This window comes from Callionymus lyra, chromosome 8 (assembly GCF_982586985.1).
Source record: "Callionymus lyra chromosome 8, fCalLyr1.hap1.1, whole genome shotgun sequence".
Lineage (NCBI taxonomy): Eukaryota > Metazoa > Chordata > Actinopteri > Syngnathiformes > Callionymidae > Callionymus > Callionymus lyra.
In genome coordinates this window covers 13,758,019-13,778,221 of record NC_141825.1, presented here as the reverse complement: position 1 = coordinate 13,778,221, position 20,203 = coordinate 13,758,019, and the positions used below count along the sequence as shown (strand labels likewise).

The 20,203-nt window shown below is 40.7% G+C and overlaps 1 protein-coding gene across 3 annotated transcripts; it reads right to left on the bottom strand.

Moving 5' to 3' along the window:
- Positions 1 to 25: 25 nt before the first annotated feature.
- erc1a (ELKS/RAB6-interacting/CAST family member 1a) lies at positions 26 to 19,106 on the bottom strand. Of its 3 annotated transcripts, XM_087796769.1 has the most exons (21): positions 18,928 to 19,106; positions 16,516 to 17,269; positions 16,259 to 16,447; positions 11,963 to 12,254; positions 10,760 to 10,887; positions 10,617 to 10,691; positions 10,391 to 10,546; positions 10,161 to 10,328; positions 9,816 to 9,983; positions 9,595 to 9,732; positions 9,376 to 9,516; positions 9,061 to 9,201; positions 8,766 to 8,959; positions 7,846 to 7,981; positions 7,026 to 7,157; positions 6,482 to 6,538; positions 5,273 to 5,433; positions 4,961 to 5,108; positions 3,835 to 3,930; positions 3,122 to 3,307; positions 26 to 1,844 (listed from the first exon to the last, which is right to left on the bottom strand). In XM_087796769.1, the coding sequence occupies exons 2-21, from the start codon at positions 17,059 to 17,061 to the stop codon at positions 1,707 to 1,709; spliced, it is 3,390 nt and encodes a 1,129-aa protein (XP_087652895.1). In that variant the 5' UTR covers positions 17,062 to 17,269; positions 18,928 to 19,106; the 3' UTR covers positions 26 to 1,706. The 3 variants fall into 3 exon arrangements, with proteins under 3 accessions (XP_087652895.1, XP_087652896.1, XP_087652897.1); XM_087796770.1 differs by lacking the exon at positions 6,482 to 6,538 and having other exon boundaries at positions 18,928 to 19,104; XM_087796771.1 differs by lacking the exons at positions 26 to 1,844; positions 6,482 to 6,538 and adding an exon at positions 3,639 to 3,713 and having other exon boundaries at positions 3,165 to 3,307; positions 18,928 to 19,104.
- Positions 19,107 to 20,203: the final 1,097 nt, after the last annotated feature.

The following is a 20,203-nucleotide window of genomic DNA, read 5'->3' as shown; positions in this document are numbered from 1 at the left end:
ACTGAACGAATGAAAACCACACAAACAAGGCTTATAATTTATTTATTTACATACATACAAAATTCAATGAACTCACAAACATGTCGGATTTTCTTTTTACACATTTTTAATTTGTTACATTAACAGGCTGAAGGCAGGAAATTTATTTGATTTTTTTTTCTTTCGTTTTTTGTTTTTACAAATGCCAAAGAAAGGAAAGAAACAACACGACTGACCAAAGGCAGACCCTTAAGTCGGCTCCTCAGTAGAGTCAAGAAAACAGGATGAGACGTTAAGGCAAGGGCAGGGGGGGTGAGTGGGGGGGCAGGCCAGAGTCGAGGGAGACCAGATTCCTGCGCTCAACCCAAGTAAAAAAAATAAGATACAAGTCAAGCGACTGCTGGGAGAGTTTTAACGTGGGTGGACGCCTATTTTCTCAGGCACCCACATCATCAGACAGACGTGGGAACAGATAGACCTTCACACTTGAGATACATTTACAAACACCATGTTGAAAAGATGCATACAAAAAAAATAAGTTTCTTCTTTTTTTTTTAAAGGAAAAAAAAAATCCTCCCCCATCAAACACGTTTTGACACTAGTATTTTTGACACTTCCACCAAACCTATTTTTGTTCGGAGCGGCTCGCTCTTCTAGATTCTGTGCAAACATTCAATGCATATCCACAGTAAACATATTTTCATATATATGTGTTATATTTATATATTCATCTTTATAGAACAGGACCTTCTGCAAGTTATGGCAGTACTGTCACACACACTCACACACACATTTGTCCCGGAGACAAAAGTAGACACAATAAAACTGCACTTCTCTTTTTTTTTCTTCTTTTTTTTCTCTGAAAGAACGCACGACACCTTCCACTTAGTTACCTTGAGTTACGGCACGCTTAAATATCACCGTATTTACAAACCGATCAGTGGAAAAAGGAGACTCTTGTTAAAGGTCGTTAGAAACCTCAGCCCTGAAGATACAAAGTAAAAACGGTCGCTCGTCGTGACCGGATGACGACAACACGAGGGTCAACACTTATTTTTCAGTCGTATTTTCAGAAACGATGATCAGCGGATCCGATTGTAGATTCTTACGTCATGCCGTAGCACCAAAGATTACAGAGTCGACGCCTCCGTTAGGTCCAGTACTGATCTGTGCATGCGCCAAGGCCACTAGAACGTTCTCAACAGAAACATTTGCATACATCATAACAGAAGGACGTGTGCAAAACCATCTTGTATCAATACCAGGGTGGGGGAGATGCGCCCCCCCCCCCCTCTCTCTCTCTGATCCACTTTGTTCAACTCTAAACCTCTGAAGTAAGAACTCCCTCGAGGCTGATCTAAATATGTGTGACACTTCAATTGATGACATTGAAAGTAGATAAAGAACCAGAAAGGTGCAGAACCTGTGCTTTATCGAGAGATTCCTGCTGATACCGAGGCTCCGCCCCTTTGTGCTAAAGCGTGACATCAACCCACATTCACCGGACGCTCATTTGTGCATCGTTTTGTAAAGCAATTATCAAATTTTGTGTTCATAAAGTGACCATTTCTGATTGGCCTTGAAGCAAACATCAGTTCCATATATCCTCTCCTATATAGATAACAGGTGAACGATAAACAATAGCTTTGTGACTGACAAGAGTCCCAGCATACAGAATGGAAACGTGGCCGGAAGATGAAATGAGGAGGACGGGGGGTTTCTTGGTGTCAACAGGACTCCTCCAGCGCGTTGACGACCTGCTCCAGGATGTCCGGGCAGTAGTCGGCGATTTGCTGCAGCACAGAGTTGGCGTATTCCTGCAGCTCCCCGCTCTCTCGCTCACAAACCTCCAGCTCCTTCTCCAACTGCAGCAGAGAGAACGATGGGAATGAGACACTCATGCAGGGACCACACGTCTATTTTAACGCACAGGAAACACTACATCATGTGGGCGCCGGCGATGGGTATCAGGAATGATTATGAAACTGGTGGAAAAACAACCAACTAAATTGAAAAGTACATGAGAATCAGAAAACTTTTATCGCCAGTGTTGTGTAACATATATGAGGTATAGGGTATGACAGAATGTAAAAATGAAATAATGTGAATATAATAAGGAGATTTGAAAAATTAAACTCAATAAATTAAGTGAGAGACTTGAGCATATAAATGAGTAATGAATAATTGATTAAAAATAAATAAATGGAACTAACCACCAAGGCAGCAACTGCCACGTCATCTTGAATATATATATATATATATATATATATATATATATATATATATAGACATAGATGCCACATCTTGTTGCCCATGTTATAACTTAGGTAATTAGTGCAAATAATTTTTTTTAATGTTGAATCAAAAAATGTTTTGAACCGTGCTGGCAACACGGCAGTAAAACGACCTGATAAAAAAAGAAAACAAACTAAAACAGTTTCAGTGTCTCTGTTTCCTTTGCCAGATGAACCACCTCTAACTTTAAAAGCTGCATCAAACACATTTTTCTGTGCGTTTTCCATCAAAATCAAACTATTCTTTTCCTCTTTTACTTTTTCTGGAAACTTTCACCCTCTTTACCACATTCTCTCGCTCTTGTGCCCTCTGCTAGAGCGCCTCCTGGAGGCTGCTATTCCTTAAAAATCCATGGATTAGCCGCATTATTGTGTTCGAAACCAAAAGTATGGTTTATAGTCCAGAAACTATAATTGTGATTAAGAGGATCAAGAGTGTTCATGTATGCATAAATCTATACTTATATTATGCATCTTCATATATCTATATATTTAAAAGAGAAAATGTGCTTAAGCCCCGCCCACTGACAATGCAGGGTTCGTCACTGCTCGTCATCAATCCTGGAAGTCTCCACCTCCAAGTGACTTGTTGTATAAACAAAGCGGGCGTTATTACAGCTGGCTGGAGGAGGAGTGAAGCCATTATTACATCATAATAGACTTCACTCTTGTAAGCTCTTGTTTGCTGAGATTTCAGACGGGGGAGAACTTTATAAAGTAATAACTTTAAAACATGATGAGGGACTTACTCCATCTTGGAGAGGAAGACTTCAACATTTGAAACATCATTATCAAACCCTTTGAATTGTCTCTTCTACAGGAAACCTCTCAGAGCCACCAGGAGTTACCTGCTCCACACTCATCTTCTGGAGCTCCTGCTCCCAGTCGTCCGGGTCACTGTGGTCATAGTGGGCCGGCGGGGTGAGCTGGCTGAGGATGCTGGGGTCCCGGTCATGGCAGAGGTCGGTCAGGTGGGCGATGTAGAGCTTGAGCTTACTTCGGTTCTGGGACAGAGCTAGAAGAGGGGCGATCATCTGTGAACGTAAAGAGAGGAAGAGGAGTTACTCTCGCCAACTCCGGTCTCTTCACAGAGAATATGGAAAACCATGAAAATCACACGACATAAACGACAGAACTCAATGTGAAAGAAAAAGAAAACGGCGACGGCGTGATCGAGTCTGTATCCATTCTGATCCTGCGTGAAAATTAATTCTGGCTCCGACAAGAGGACAGAACGATCCGATCAGTGGGAAGCATGCGACAGTGACTATTCAAGACCAAGATTTGAATGAGATGGAGAAACAGCGAGATGACGTCCAACAAACATGCCACATTCACGACGTGGGTTTTTTGACAGGAGCTCACCCTTCTGAACAAAATGGTAGAGAGAGAGGGGGGAGGGCAAAAGATTGGCTACGCCCAAATACCCTCCTCATCATCCTTTTAGCATCAACGTTAGCCCAGCGCAGCGTTAGAGAGGAATATTTCGTTAGTCGGATTAGTCTCTGCTGTGGAAAGAGTCTCTGCTTTCGACCAAGGAATCGCGGAGAGAAAAGGTCACCTGATCAGGAGAGGGTTTGTGATTGGTCTGGTCAGGCGTCGTCTTCAGGTGTTCGTCCTCGTAGTTGTCGGCCATCAGTTTCATTCGATTTTGAGTCTGAAGAAAAGAGATCAGTTGTGACCTGATGATGTTACTGAAGCTCATGAGTGACACATTGTTGCTCTTAATATCATGAAAGTTATCAAAATACATTTTCAAAACTGACGTTTCCCCCCCAAAAAACCTTGACCTAATGCAACCATGTTATGACATAAAAATCCAATCTTTTTCTGCTGCTTATTCCCTTATAGGGGTCGTGGGGGGCTGGAGTCTATCCCAGTTTCTTTGGCGAGAGTCTGTCTCAGGGCACAGAGACATACAACCATTCACACACACTCATACCTACAGACAATTTCCCAAAGTTCCCAATCAACCTCTGTATGTTTTTGGACTGTGGGAGGAAACCGGAGTGCCCGGAGTAAACCTACGCAACACAGGAAGAACATACAAACTCCACACAGAGGTCACAAGTTGACTCCCTCCCAAACCTGGAAGCAAACCAGGAACCCTCCTGCTGTGAGGCGCTAACCACTCATATACATTTTTATTTATTTAGAGAAACGAGATTATGACGAAGGCTCATAAGTAAGACATTTATAAATCGAATTAATCATTTAAAAAAGCAGTTTCAAAGTTGAACAAAAAAAGATAATAATATAAAAATTGTATTACTTTTAATTAATTGGATTAAGCTTTAATAACTTAGTCTTTCCCTCATTTGTTTCCTCCATTACATGCCTCTGATCAGACTGGACTACAAGAGAACCTTTTTCTATCGTTTATCAAGAGTTCCATGGAAGACTTTATGGCCTGGAAAAAGTCTAACTTGTTCTAGACCAGCTCCACCAACCTGTAAAAAGCGACCAGGCCTAAGGAAAAATCTCTACAGTTAGTCTAGTCCTTTAACTGTTTCTAACATCCACCGTCTCTCCACATGTCGAAACCATCGCCCTCCTGAACCTTCTCCACACGAGCCTCTGATACCCTCAGTGATCTCCACGCCATCAAATGACAAACACTGCACTCCTTCATTCATGCGTCTCTAAACATGCAGCTGTTGTTTTAATTTGCCTGCTCGTCTCCTCACCTGCTGCTTCAACTGCTGGACCAGCCTGTCTTTCTCACGCTTCAGCAGAGACACCTCGTCCTGCGTCTTCTTCTTCTTGGACGAGGACAACTCCAGCAGGGCGATGTTGGCATCCTTTTCGCTGATGGCTGCCAACAGTGCCTCCTGCCTGGCGGGTGGGAGAGAAGTAACATTTAACCACACCGGTAAATGGCTTCATCATCATTTATTATTCATGCGACTGGGGGGGGCCCCGCCCGCTGAGGAGGGCCACACTGGGGCGACATTCTGAGAGCGGTGGGTCGATAAACCAGGAAGGAGACCGTCTCTTACTTCATCTCCAGCACCTCCTCCAAGTGCTTCCTGCGCTCGGCTCTCAGGGTCGTCAGGTGCGCTTCTTTCTCACACAGGGACTGTTGGGTGGAGGCGAGCTTGGCTCTCATGGATTCCAGCTCCTGTTTCACCTTTTCCATGGCCCCCAGCAGCTCCTCCATCTGACAACACAGACGTCCACACAAATGAGAACAGAGAGAGGCTGCCGTGTGAGTGGGGAGGTCAACTGACGGCCAGATCTTCCAGAAGCTCATTTACTTTTTTAACTCGTTTATAAATGTATTATTTAACTACATTGCCCTATTGTTAGTAGTTTAAAAATGCTTGTGTGATCCAATTTCAAAATTATTTCAAGCGTATTACATGGTGATCCGACCACACAAACATACATTTTACTTTAAATTATAGGTAAAGTTTTAAATTAAATAAATTAAACCAATAAATGTTGTTTTTATTCTTTTTTTTGTTTCTAGAGAATATTGAGGATTGAAAGATTCTCTAGAAGCGACATTTCATGAAGGTTTGAATAGACTTATGTTATATTTCAGCTTAATAAACTATTTTATTTGCCAATATTTTTCATTTCAATGTGCTTCTTTGTTTTTTTGTACAATAGATTTGACTATTAACCGTCTTAGCATCAGTTTCAGCCCAACAGATCTCCAAAGCAACTTGAACTGTGTCTTAGCAAAAACCTCACACTTCGATACACGGTAAAATGCTCCTTATAACTCAGAGATCTAAATATTTCTGCTTAAACCAATCATATCGGAGGTCAAGATATAGTGTCGTACCAATATTTTCCCACCACTAAAGTATATTTTTTTAAGTTCTCAGTGGGAAAAAAAAATATCACAAATAAAATTGACCTAAATTTACATTCTCTTTTTATTGAGTGTAATATTAGGAAAACAGAGTGAGGAAGAAGTAGGAGAAAGTCTTCTCTTGATCATTCAGGTTGAGCACTTTAGCAAACGGCAGGTACACATCAACATACAGGTGAATGTGTTGGTTGGAAACAGCAAAACTGTATAATTGAATGCAACAATACTGACATCAAAACCAAATTGGTGCTTTTACAAAAGCAGTGATCATTGTTGATGGCATGTATTATAGCAGCGTTGCTGTTATTTAGACACCCTGGAGAGTGTTAGTGGCTGATGGGGTTAATCACACACACACACACACGTACACAGATTGGAATCATACCTTTGACCACTTTATGTGGGCGAGGTTGGACTCATGCATTAGTTTGTGTGAGTACGTCTGAGAGGCGATTTGTAGAGAGAGAAAAGAGAAAAAGGACAAGGAAAAGATGAAAGAACCCAGAGAGATGAGAAGAAAAAGAAGAAAGGAAGGAAGGAGGTAAAGAATGGCAAACCCCACAGTGCAGTGTTTCACCTGGGTCGACCCCAAACTATGCAAATACACACAAAAGGAACAGCAGCAAGAAAGTATCAGAGGCAAAAACTTCACATCACAGGTTAAATGAGAAATCTCAGTCACAACTTGGCGTTTTGTATTTCACAGCTCTACGTTGTCGACACCCTTGTTTTCAAAGTAGGGTAGGAATGTGCCCACAAATTAAATCATTGAACTTTAAATAGCAAGCTTACAAGATACACGTGTGACAGTCTGGAAACACTGCACTGACGTAGAGATGAGAGAAATAACTACAAGCTTTACTATAGCCACTGTTAGGTTTGAGGCTGTGGTTTAAAAATGATGCCTCTGTGTGCGCATGTGCATGTACCTGCTTCTCCTGGAGTGACCTTGCAGCCTCCTCCTGGGCGAGAACCATTTCTCTCTCAGCAGTGATTTGAACACTCTCTCGCAGGGCCTCCTCCAGCTCCTCGATGCGCTCGGACTTCTGACGCAGGGAGTCCTGTAGCACGTCCAACAAGAAGAGAAATGAACGGAATAATATAAATTATTTGAAACAGGATATCAGTTTAACTCCCATTTCTTATTTGCATTTATTATATAGCATCTAGAACCTCTTGAATAACTAGGGGAAGGAACTAAAAAAGAACCCATCAAGCTTTTCATATACCCCCATATTGTGGTTTCACTTGACCTAATAAAATTGCTCTGCATTTGTTTTCTCAGTTTAATTTAATACTTTTTATATAGTAATAATTAGAGCACAACAGGCAGAAAGGGTATAGAATAGTAAATGCTAAAGCTCTACATACATTGCCACCTTTGGCATATAACAAAATTCCAACAATAATCTTCAAGGGGAATTAATGTGTCATAAATAGATCTTGGACCTTTATTATCATTAGTATGCGTCTGTTTGTACAAAACTCTCTTTTCATTGAAATATTTGCATTAGAAAATGTGCTTAAGCACCGCCCACTGAAATCACTGTTTTTCTAGAGATGATTATCAAACTTATGTTGAGAATGTACAATGAGATACATTTGCTCACAAGAGCAATGTTTTACACTGAGACACCTAAAGTCTTATACAGTTTCAACTGCTTATTTTTGCTCCAATTTCATCATTATTATTTTCTCATCAAAGTAAAGAGAATGTGGTTTGACTCGAAACACTTTGAAGACCCTCACCTTCACATGCTGTGAAGTCTCCGACATGTTATCCTCCCTCTTTCGGGCCTCCTCCATGAGTCGAGCGTTCTTGCTCTTCTCCACCTGCTCCTTGTGCTTCAGAGACGCGACCTTCTTCGTCTGGTCTTTCATCTGCCTGTAAAGACAAATACAACTCCAATGGTCAAACGTGAGGATAACGGTTGAATGGATGAGATTTTGCTAAATTAAAACCAGGATTACAACAGCTCTGTTACACGGTAAAAACCCTCAAATTAAAAAAAACAATATAGTGAAAACCATAAATAAAAGGCAGGTGTGTAGGAGGAACAGAAAGCGAGGTAAGGTGAGGAAGGGACAAAGAGGGGCAGGACTCGGCAAAAGATCTAGAGTACTAACCTGGAGGCCAAACTGGCAGGGTGAAGGGTTTCCATTGAACAGAGAGAAAGCAGTGAAAGAGAAAAACAGGTTCAAGCATGGAGGAGGTTTATATGGGAGAAGAGTGTGAGCACATAAATACCAATATTTCCTCATTATAGTCGTTGTTCACTGTCGTATAAATTAAGACCCAACAATTTCTCCGGACCAGTTTTTTCCATCATGACAGCAAAGTGCTTGTCGTCACAGCTAATGTCAACAGTTACTATGGTAACATACTGAAGCATCATCAAGAAGAAACTGATGATGATGATGATGATGATGATGATGATGATGATGATGAGGGGGAAAGGTGTGCTTGGATCACTGGAGGTCAAACTAATGGCAGTTATTAAGGATTGAGATTTAAACTTGAAAAAACACAAGATATTAATTCAATTTTGAGCTTTTCCACTCGTGTATGTATCATTGTTCCAACACAGGCTTTTTTAACGCTTCTATTTTCAAACGTCATGGCACTAAAGATGAGAATAGAAAAGCTAAACATGTCATTTGTCACTTACGTCTCCAGCTCGCCGATTTTCTTGTCTTTGTCATTCTTCTCATTTTCCATTTCCCGCAGGATCTCAAGCAGGCGGTCCACCTCAGCCTGCGCCTTCCCAGAATCCTCTTTGTGGCGGCCCACTTCCTGTTCGAGGTTTCTGATGCGCTCGGCCAGCTCGGTGTTGGCCTGCGCCTCGTGTGCCGCATTTTGAGCCTAGAAAATGCCAGAAGAAATGTCAGAAGGCCTTAGCTACTTAACAAGAGCAGCTGCACTACATGATGAGCATGAATGTGCATTTGAAACCAGGAACTTACTCTTTTTAGATGATTTTCTAGTTTGATACACTCTTCCTTCTTCTGCTCGAGTGTGATCTCCATGCTTTTGAGTTTGGAGTCTTTCTTGAGTCCTGAGGAGGCCAAAGAGGACGCATGTTCCTTCAGGTCCAAGAGAGAAGTCTGGACACGTGAGAGAACTGAAGTTAACATCTGACATCAAGAGATTGAAGACAAAATATATCCATTTATCTACATTATAAACCCTGATAAAAACAACAACAAAATAGCTTTAAGTTAAAAAGAAGCAGAATTCTTCCAGGCGACCATCTTGTTCAGAGCTGCATAACTCCTCACCTCTCTGTCCGACAGGTCTCCCTGCAGCAGACTCAGTCGCTCCTTCAGCTCCTTGAGCTCCTTCTTGGTGGAATCAAGCTCCTCCGTCCTCTCTCTGTCATCTCGGTCTCGCTGCTCCTTTAATCGCTCGATGATGCGTTCCTGTTGGGGGGGGGGAGGGTGCGTTAATATACCCTGATGTTAATGTCTTTTGAGCGTTTAGCCGTCGCCTTCACTCGCCTTTTCTGCGAGAGACTCCTCCAGTGTGGTGAGTGCCGTGTCCGTGTTGGACGTGTCCGTCTGCAAGGACTTGACTCTTTCCTTGAGGCTGCTCATCTGCTTCTCTTTGTCCCTGAGCTGCTCCTGCAGGTTCTCGATCTATGAACAAAAAAAAAAAATCAGATTAATGGTCACAAATAGACAACATGGTCTCTTGTGGAGACCGGACATGTCCAAATCACCTTCTTCTGCAGCACATTAACTTTCCGCTCTTTGACCTCCAGCATGTCTTTGAGATCATGGATCTCTCCATTGAGAGTTCCCTTCTCCTCCGACACCTCCTGTATCTGTTTGCTCTTCTTATTCAGAGTGGATTCCTTCTCTTCCAGTCGTTGCCGCAGGGCATCCACCTAGTAAAAAGTCACTCCGATTACATTTACATGTTTATTTTAACTCAAACTTGTCTTCGGTTGAGGTGGAAAAATGCTTCTGCTTCCAAAAGTTGGCAGGAAGAGGCGAGCATTCCTTCACCAGTGTGTTACTGGAAGCACATTCCTGAAGGTAGAAGGAGGAATATTTGAGCCTACCTCTGTTTGCAAGATGGCCGCTCGCTGCTCCTTGGCAGTCAGAGACTCCTTGAGGACTTCGATGTGCTGTTTGCTGTCTGAGAACTGGTTGGTGAGGGTCTCCAGTTTGGTCTGCAGACCCAGTAGCTCAGTGTCCTTCCGAGAGAGGTCCTGTTTCACCTGCTCCATCTGAGTGAGGAGAAACAACTGAGCAAAAGCCATTTTAAGGAAGCATCTGCTCTGTGTCTCACCTTATTCTTCATGAACTTGGTGTGGCTGCGGTACACCTCCATCTGCTTCATCTCCTCCTGGCGCTCCTCGCAACTCAGAAGTCCGTTTGACTTAAGCATGAGCAGTTCTTCCTCCATGTCCCGCATGTTTCTCTCCATTGAATTAATCTTAGCATCCTGAGTATGATTTCAAAACGTCCGTCACCTACTGAAGTGCATGGAAACTCCTCTCATTACAGATCCTCACCTTCATGTCGATGACGGTCTGTAGAGCTTTGGTTTTGGTGGACTCTGGAGTTGCCTCGTATCGACGGTGCAGCTCCTGTTGTGACAGGAAGGATTTGTTTTACAACCAATTGTTAAAGCTAACCCTCTTTTATGAGACGTTACTTCTCTGAGAGCGCCGATTTCTCTGTCCCTCTGGTCCAGCAGGCTCTCCAGATGGTGTCGATGCATCTCTGCGTCCGCCAGTCTTCTCGTACGCTCCTGGTCCTCCTCGGATGCCTTCGCAGACTGTCCTGGAACAGAGATTTGAGAAGTTAACGCAAACTTTATTTTACAAATATGATTTAAACAACATCAAACAAAATGGATCTGAAATTTGTATTATTATTTTCTGTGAAAAACACTTGTTAATCGTTCAATGTCTTTCCATTAATTCACTTCTTGTAACTAAAGATAATACATATTAACTTTTGATAATGTTCCAGCTGATCTTAAATTAGTAGGATACATCTGAGAATGCTTTGGACCATCACAAAAGTTGGGAAATTAATGTCTTATTATGGCATAAAAGCCCTATTCAAGAATGTTTTCCAATGTTTTGATACAGCGGTTTCAAACTCAATCAGACAAGGGGCTAAAATCATTTTGCTCTCTTGGTGGTGGGTTGAAAAATGTTTATTTACCAAACAGACTTTAAAAGGGAATCTTATATCTTATTCCATTCAAAATTCCTTTTCATTAAACTCATTGTAAAACACAGGTGTTTGAAATGCCTAGTCTATGTAAACAACTTTTCAAATACACAAAACATTCAATAAAATAATTTATAAATCACAATGATAGATGTTTTCAACTTTTAAATGATCAAAATCTAGTTACTTTGCCATTACACAGTAACTTCTACTCTACTTTATATGAAGAGGCTGGTGTGTGTGTGAGAGTCTGTGATCCAAAAAACATAAGATAAAGATAATGATCTGAACAGCAAAATAATCACATGGCTTTCATCGCCGTTTTCCTTTCATGTTGTGTTGTTTCCTTACAGAAATGAAAAACAAGAATTATTCACAAAAACAAGGGAAAGATAAGGAATAATCCAATGCTGTGAAGGTATCATGGGATATTTAACAGCTAGTCTTTGTATGCAGGGTTAAAAAGAATAAACGCTTTTTGTAGAACAAACATAAAAATGGACTCCTAATCATCTACACATATTTATGAATGAAAGTTCTCTGATCCTAAGATCATGTGCACAGAATAATTCTTATAATGAAGGGATATAAAGCATCTTTCTGTAGTTGCTTGTTAACCTTTGTTTTGTTTGTGCTTATTTAAAAACTTTTAAAAGGTTCCGAGGCTTCCACCAACCTTTGCTCTGCAACATCTCCAGAAGTTTCTTGATGGACTCATCTCTGGCGCCCAGGGTCTGCTTCTGCGTGTCGATCCTCAGCTCCATCTCCTCCAGCGTTTTCCGGAGCAGAAAGAGTTCTTTGGCCTGCCTCTCGTACTCGGCCTGGAGCCGTCTGTAGTTCTCCTCCGTCGGTTCGGATGAAAGGGCCAGGTCACGACCTTGGCCGTTGGGGTCCTGCTGGAGCAGCTGGTTCAGGTCTCTTTGAATTCTCAGCTCATCCTGGAGGGCCTGCACCGTCATCTGGAGGTGCTGGGGAGGAAAAGAAAAGTTCACCATCAGAGTTAAGTTTGTAGGTGTCGCAGAATTGCATATTTTGTGTGTTATCTTGTTTATATTAACCATGTTGTGTTTACAAAACTGGCAATAAAGTGTCTGATTCTGATGTTTCCAAAGGCTCTAATAGCATGATGCTAAGTGTGTATTAAAGCACATTAAACATGGATTTGTGCTCAAATATCAGAATAAGAAAGAGCTTCATTAGCCTTTTTAAGTATTTATTGCCAATATACACATCATGTTTTTTGGCTGTTTCAAATTTGTATTTTGTGAACACAGAGGATGATAAAACAAATAATAATAAAAGAAGATAGACATAAAATAGAATAATATACACATTAATAAACAAAATAGTCAGTGCAACATGGGATGAAAGTATGTATATATAAATAAAATATTCTTCCGTTGTTAACAAAATATAATATTGAGAATTTGACACATAGTTGCATGAACTGGATATACAGGATTAAAATGAACATTCCAAACAAACTATGTTACTCCTCTATTAACCGAGGCTAAACTAATGTGTAGATTCGCTTAGATATTATGAAAATACAACATTGTCAAAGCTTAACAATAACATCTTATACAATATAAATGATAGAAATAATATACAATTAAGATTCAATGGCTCATCTAATATAAAAAAAAATTTTTAATTGTGTGGTTACATACAATACTGCTCTCTGTGAGATATTATACCAATACATATGTATAAGGAGATTAAGACACCAGACAGACATTTACTTATGAACAGTTTGCAGCCCTTAATAATAATAATAATGCAGATAATTATATAATTATAATTATACTACATAATAATATAATTATACTTAATAATGTAGACGGACATAGCGGTCAGAACCGGGGTTAAAGGAGGTGAATGATGGTGTACTGTGTACCCGGCAGGTTCTGTGCGCAACAATTACGATGACAGACTTTACTCCACTGCTTCAAGACAATCGATCCAAGATGAGTACGTTCCTCAGAAACCGGGAGCTGCACAGACAGACGCACTGGCAACACTCGGCCATTGTAGACGTTCTACTGCAGACCCAGTGAAACACAAGTGCTGAAACACAATCGGGCCAGTGTTGTGTTGCATTGTTTGTGGCATCTGACGCCACTCTCTCACACACACACACACACACACACACACAGAAGGACTCGCTGCAGAAAGATACTATGACAAGGTTGTGTGTTACGCTCTGGCTTGAACCAGCTGAGAGCCTTTTTCAGACGAGCGAACAAAGAGACAAGACAGCGTCTGCCTTTGTTTCTCTCCAGCCTCCCTTCCCGTCTTCTTCATCATTCTTCTCTCCTCCCTGACGTCTACCTTAGCTGCTCCTTTCCCTCCAACACTTCCACCTCTCGCAAGCCCTCCCTTCCTGTAAACCCTCTTCCTCCTCGTGACTCAGGCTGACTCACTTCTGTACAGATCAACCACCCCTCTTCACACACACATCTCCTTTCTTTAGCCCATATTTACACCCTCCCTGCCCGGGGAGAGATAACTGCCAGATTTAGCAAACAGAATGCACACAAGATGGGAGACGACGACGCTGGTTTTTTAAAAGAGACAATTAAAGCAATATCTTCCACAGCGCTGGACAGATGATTAAAAAAAACACCGTCGGGCATTAAAAGTCTGCCGGAGTTCACGATCCAAATAATGAGACATGTTTTTTAACACCAACACGGACTAGCAAGCAGTCACTTGTCACGAAGGATGACACGGACAAATAGCTCAGCGTGACGCACCAGAGACTTGGCGAAGCGAGCCAGGTTTTCCCCAAAAAAACAACAACATCGTCCCTGGTTAATCGGTTAAATGAGGACACGCAGGTTTGTGCCGGCTTGCGAGGTGGAAGTTGACATCTGAAAGTAGACATCTTTAAATTACAGCAACTGCTGATTAGCTGCGATCTAGTCGCGCATTAGTGGAATTAGTCCACAGTGGGAGTCTGTGTGGGAGCAGAGTGGCAATTTAAAAAGGGGTTCAGACCCTTCATTAAGAATCACAGTGCAACAAAGACTATGTTTTTCATTAGCACGCCTGTATTTGACTAAACGGTGAACTGTGAAGTGTTAGCCATTAAAGATTGACTTGTTCACACGTTTCTCTTCAGCTCCCAGTCACAACATGTCCCAGCAAATCTAGGTTTGAATGCAGAAGTGAACCAAGAAATTCATGATTCAATGAAATTGAAATTGTGAAAGCTGCACCAAAACTGTAGCACTTTCAAATGTTTTTCTGTTCAATGTAAAACAACTACTTCAAAAACATTATCTTTTACTGCCTAATGGACCTTATTTATTTTCTCCACCATTTCTGCCATTTTCTACACTTTTTATTTCTGTTTTTCGTTATGTTTTAAAGCGCGTCGCAGTTTAAAATGATAAGCACCTTGAGTTTTCAGAAAGGCGCCTTTAGATAAAATGTATTATTAATATTAAAATGATTAAATCAGTGAGTCCATCTAGTTCTTAGAAAGAGTCGGCTTAAAATCACATTTAATACTATTTAATGTTAATTTGTTGTACGTTTATGTATTTTAAATGTCGACTTTGATAACTGTAAAATGGGAGGTTCGTTCCATTTTAAGGAAATTCTATAGCTTCTTTAAATTCTTTAGCAGAAAAGATAAAAACCAGCAAAACTAGGAAAGCGCTGCCAAAGTACACAACTCTGCCAACAATCTAATTTCACATGGATATATAAAACCAACAACACAACAAAATTCTGTAACAACTTCCATTATTTAGAAATTAAAACAGAACAGACAGAATGGGAATTGAACCATGAACTGCGGTGGTAAAGCACCTCAACTCAATCTTATCTAGAAACTGTAACAATGGTGAGTGACCAATAACAGTTCATTTTATCACCAAAAGTCACATGAAAGTTGATTGAATTGATTGATTCAATTATATCTGCTGTTTTACAACAACATTATTCAATCTTTGTAGCTGGGCTCGTGACCATCAGTTCGCGGCCATACAAGTGGATAATGCTGGCTTCACAAATGAAGATTTAAATCCAGAACATCACCTGCATCATGAGTTTCCTGTCCCATTATCAACATTTCCTGCAGATTTAATTTCAATAGAACAGATGGACGGCCAGACGCTGATGAAAACAAGGACCATTAGCAGAGGTAATAAAATAAAATCCTTCCTTGACGACCAAAAGAAAACCTGACGCACAAAGAGAAAATGGTCCATTATTAGGAAATACCAATAAATCACCAATGAATTCAGTATTGTTGTTTTATCTCTCCCTAATCCACACAACTCCTCGTGATTTCCCAAAATTGAATATTCCTGCTCACATGTCAGGATGCCTGAAACCTGAGGTGACGCCCTCGGTGTGTGTGTTAACTCTTGTGACGCAGAAAATCGAATGTTGATTCTGCTGCCAGTCATGTGTTACACTATAAATAACAGGAGCAAAAGCCTTGCTTATGCTGACTGGAATGTACTTGTGGCTGTTCACAGAAAAATCAGATCAATAATAGGGTAAATGGACACTCTTCTTTCGCCTGGACGTTCATGTAGACAATAGTAATAATCCTCTCAAGTTGCAGTTGAATGTGAGATGCCCTCGTCGCTCATGTTAAACAGTTAATTATTTACAGCTTGTTTATTACCAAAGACGCTCAGTCACTCATGGCTTCATTTAAGTGTCAAATCAGTTTGAAACCTTTCATGGACAAACAGTACCACATTCAAAACAGCACTTGAATACTGTGATTCATTTAGTAGACGAGAATACTTAATGATTCTCCAGAGAAGTGAATAAGGCCAAACTGAACCTACTGAACGGCATCCTTTAGATGTTTTCATCTGTTAAGCTGGAGGATCTTGCAGCACTTAAGAGGATTATTTACCAACCATCATCCAGCCGACATAGAAAAAAAGGATTCAATACAAATGTGTGAAGAGTACCAGTGAGTCTTAGTAGCAGCACTACTAACCTGAGCCTCGTCCTGTATGACGCGGTATTGTTCCTTCCACACCGTTATCTTGGAAACCTCATCTTTGCGAAGAGCTCGTTCCTTCTTCAACTCTGGGCTCCAAAAGGTCTTGATGCTATTCATGGAGGAACTTAGCTTGCTCTCCTTCACCTCCACTTCTCTTCGAAACATTTCATTCTCCCGCAGAACCTACGGCATTATGAACAGGGTCAATAAAGACAAGGTTCATTAGAGAGGATAAAATGACGTTGACGTACCTCTTTCAGTTGAGACTGAAGGTCGAGTATGGTGTTGTCCCGGGCTTGTCTTAGAGAATGTGGTACGGTGGAGGCCATGTGGTGGTCCCCAAAAGCCAGAGCATCCCCTCCCATCATGCTAGCGGGCAGCAGAGCATTGGCAGGCACTGAGGTGGAAATGTTGGGCGTGCTGGCGGCCACGACTCCACTGTTGTTGCTTCTAGACCCGTAGGTCACCCTCTGTCGCCCCATGGTCGTCACTGTCCCGCCACTTTTGGGAAGATGATCACCCGCCATGGCGACCTCGTTGTCACTGAGGTACATTGGTCCTGAGGTGGCGTACGCCGCGTTGAGAGACTGGATGTTCTCCATGGAAAGGGTCTTGCCTCCGGGGCCACCAGGGCCTCCTCCGCTGCCCCCCGTGCTGTTGGTTCGACGGTGTCCCATCCGGGGTGAGCGGGGGAGGCGAGGGGAGCGGCCAGATCCCTGAGAGCCGGAGCCTCCTGTATCCCTTGCGCCGCTATGGTTGGCATCCCCTCTGCCAACAGAGCGGGAGCTACCATACATGTTGACTAAGGTGAAGGATGAAATTCACAGCAGGAACTAGTGAATGACCTGAAGAGTTTTCAATGGTGGCCTGGACTCTGTGACCTTCGACTAATCGGGGTAATGCGTTTGTCAGCCTTAGCTACAGAGGAGGATCCAAATGTTCATGGCTTTTCCGCTTCAGTGAGCAATAGTGCAGATAGACCTCTTGCATCCGGAGCCTTCCAGTCTGTAACAAACGCATCATCATTAGTTAGAGCTGACTGCTTCTTTTTTGTCGTCTCAAAATTTAATATGCAATGTACATCTAGTGCTTTACTTCAGAATTCATCTTAAATCTCAAAAGTCGGAAAATTGAAATGAAACATTCACAAAAAAAATGCACATGATCCTATATATATATATATATATATATATATATATATATATATTTATAATACACATTTTAAGCACTTCTATACTTTCTTCTTTAACTAGTTTACGAGATAAAACTCCTAAAGTACTATATCAAAACAAAGATTACACGAAACAAAAACCTCTCGATCCAAGAATAACAATATAGAAAGAGTACTGCAGTTTAAAGTCAGGATACAGGAAAGCAGACACACAAACAACAACAAATAGTTATCACTTGTTTTTCCAGCTGGTTCAATAGATTTCACAGCCCCTAACATTGGCACTTTTTTTTCTGAAAACGTGAGGAAGCGGCACATCCAAAAGTAAACATGTTTAAACTTTGTCTTTGCCTTAAGTGGCCTTAATATGAGCAAACGTTTGGACTCAAATCAATCTCTAGAAATAGAAACATACAGATTTGAGCAGTTAGTTAAAGTCAAAAATTAAACTACAGGTGTTGCCTTTATGCAAACGGTTGAGCTTAAATGGATGGTCGGGCAAAGACGACATCTGGTTTCTGGTTAACAAAGTTGGTTTATGTTACCGTTGAGGAATTTGTATTTTTGGCACAGGAAAAATATCAGATTCCACCATGGTTTGCTATTATAACCCAGGTGTTTTCAAACGTGAATTTCAACATACAAACGACTGTTTTATTTGGACAGCAGATCTCCATTATATTGTCAATATTAAAGATGTATCCAGTTCTGCAACAATTCTTGAAAACGTAAATACACTCTGAACTGTCGTTAGTGACTAGCGGATTGTTGTGTTAATGCTGTGTGTGAGAGGGTTTGATGTGGTCTCCAGGTACGTACGTGTGTGTTCCCGGCAGCATCTCCACGGCACACACACACACAAGTGGCCAGTCTGCGTGGCCTTGCTAACGGCTAACGCTCCAGCTAACAGTTAAACGCTGACATTTTCACCTCCACACACGCCCTCAAATACCCCCGTCTGTGCTGGTGTTGAGCAATAACTGATTGAACTGTCGTGATTTACGCCAATATATCGATTCTAGCATAGTTGTTTTTTTTTACCCTTTTTTTTCCGCTGTATTTGCTGACGATCCGTAGCGTAACTAGCCAGGGAGGAGGAAAAAAAAGGGGATTGTCCGTGGAAAAATCCCCCCCGTGTGAACCGAGAATAAACACATAACATTAAACTCAACGAGGAAGAAACGTTTACTCTTCGTTTTATGTTGTTTTTGTGCGTTATTACAACCGTTTTGTAGCGTTTATACGATCTGGACAACAGACCTGGAAGCTGTTCTTTTTAGGAGACACCCATATCAAACCTTTCCCCTGCCTTTCATTTGGAGGTTCTCTACATTTCATACTTGTTTTTTCCGAATAATGCAAGAAAAAAATAATTGTGATAAATACCGATGTGACTAACCGACGTCTGACGTGGTCAAGCAAAACCTTTTTTTTTATCCGGCAGATGAAAACGTTATTCAGCAGTAAAAAAAAAATACTCCAAACAAACTACCTTTTCTCCGTGTCTGCTGGCGATCAGGTCAGCAGGTCTACTGGATCCTCTGTCGGATGGACCTCCTCGCCACAAGATGAGAAGTATTTTTGTCAATAATTCGTTGGACGTATATCTGGTTTTGCCATCTTTTCTCCAGCGGTAGCGGCTCTGGAGAGTCAGGGCGCCTCAGTGACGTCAAGACTCCGGTGCGCGTTCTCGTGAGCGTTCCACGCCACGCTTGGATTTCAGAAACGCGCGCACGATTTGTCAGTATTCCTTGGGTATACTTTGATTTAATCAGATTTAGTTTTCAGATTATTTAAAAATAGCAACAGCTTCACATTGCATTTGTTTGTGGACTTTAAACAAAATAAAATGTATTTTTTTGAGGCAACATTTTGTCAAAAGTATGATTATATAATTTGATTATATAAACATCAACAGATTTGGGAAAAATGATTAAAAAAAAATCCTCATAGCTGTTTAAAGTATCTGACAAAGACTAAAACAGTCTTTAAGATCTATATTAATTTACATTTGTTGCATAAGAATTGGGTAAAGGTTAAACTTTAATCCACCATTACAGTTAAAAATAAAAAAAATACGTGGTTAAACATGTAGCAATAAATATAAAACATTGAATAAATTAAAAGCATATACATTACAAAAAATAATCATAAAACAATTGTTTTAATCTGGATTTATAAAGTCTAAAAAAAAAAGAGGCAATTAAAATGATTTTATTTTGTGGCCGTTTAATCTACCTAACATGACCTAATCTTAATACCCGGAAAAAATGTATAATATATATAATACATTACCTGCTGATCATTTTATCTCAATATGTTTTATCTAAATATTATATTCTAAGAATATAATTATAATAATTTATATTAGACCAACAGGGAGCAGTATTTACCTTAGAGAGAGAGACAAGTAAGCGGCCAACAGGTGCATTTATTTACAACAACAAAAAACATACTTACACAAGCATACATAAGAAATAAATAAATATAATATAGAATCCTCCAGAGGAATCAATAAAGTTCTACCTAACCTAACCTATATTTATATTAGACCTTGCACAAATAATGGAAAATAATAATACATACAATACACCAACATGTAGTCGCATTATACAGTATATACATATTTATTACACATTATAGCGCTAAATATTCGAGCCTCATAATTTAAGAAAATGTAAATCATGAATATTTCCCAGTAATGACCAACAGGGAGCAGTATTTACCTTAGAGAGAGAGACAAGTAAGCGGCCAACAGGTACACAAAA

Coding starts and splice junctions, on each gene's coding strand:
- erc1a (XM_087796769.1), bottom strand. CDS start 17,061: ATGTATGGTAGCTCCCGCTCTGTTGGCAGAGGGGATGCCAACCATAGC. Junction 16,448..16,515: donor TTCAGTCTCAACTGAAAGAG/GTACGTCAACGT, acceptor ATAATGCCGTAG/GTTCTGCGGGAGAATGAAAT. Junction 9,733..9,815: donor TTAATGTGCTGCAGAAGAAG/GTGATTTGGACA, acceptor TTTTGTTCATAG/ATCGAGAACCTGCAGGAGCA.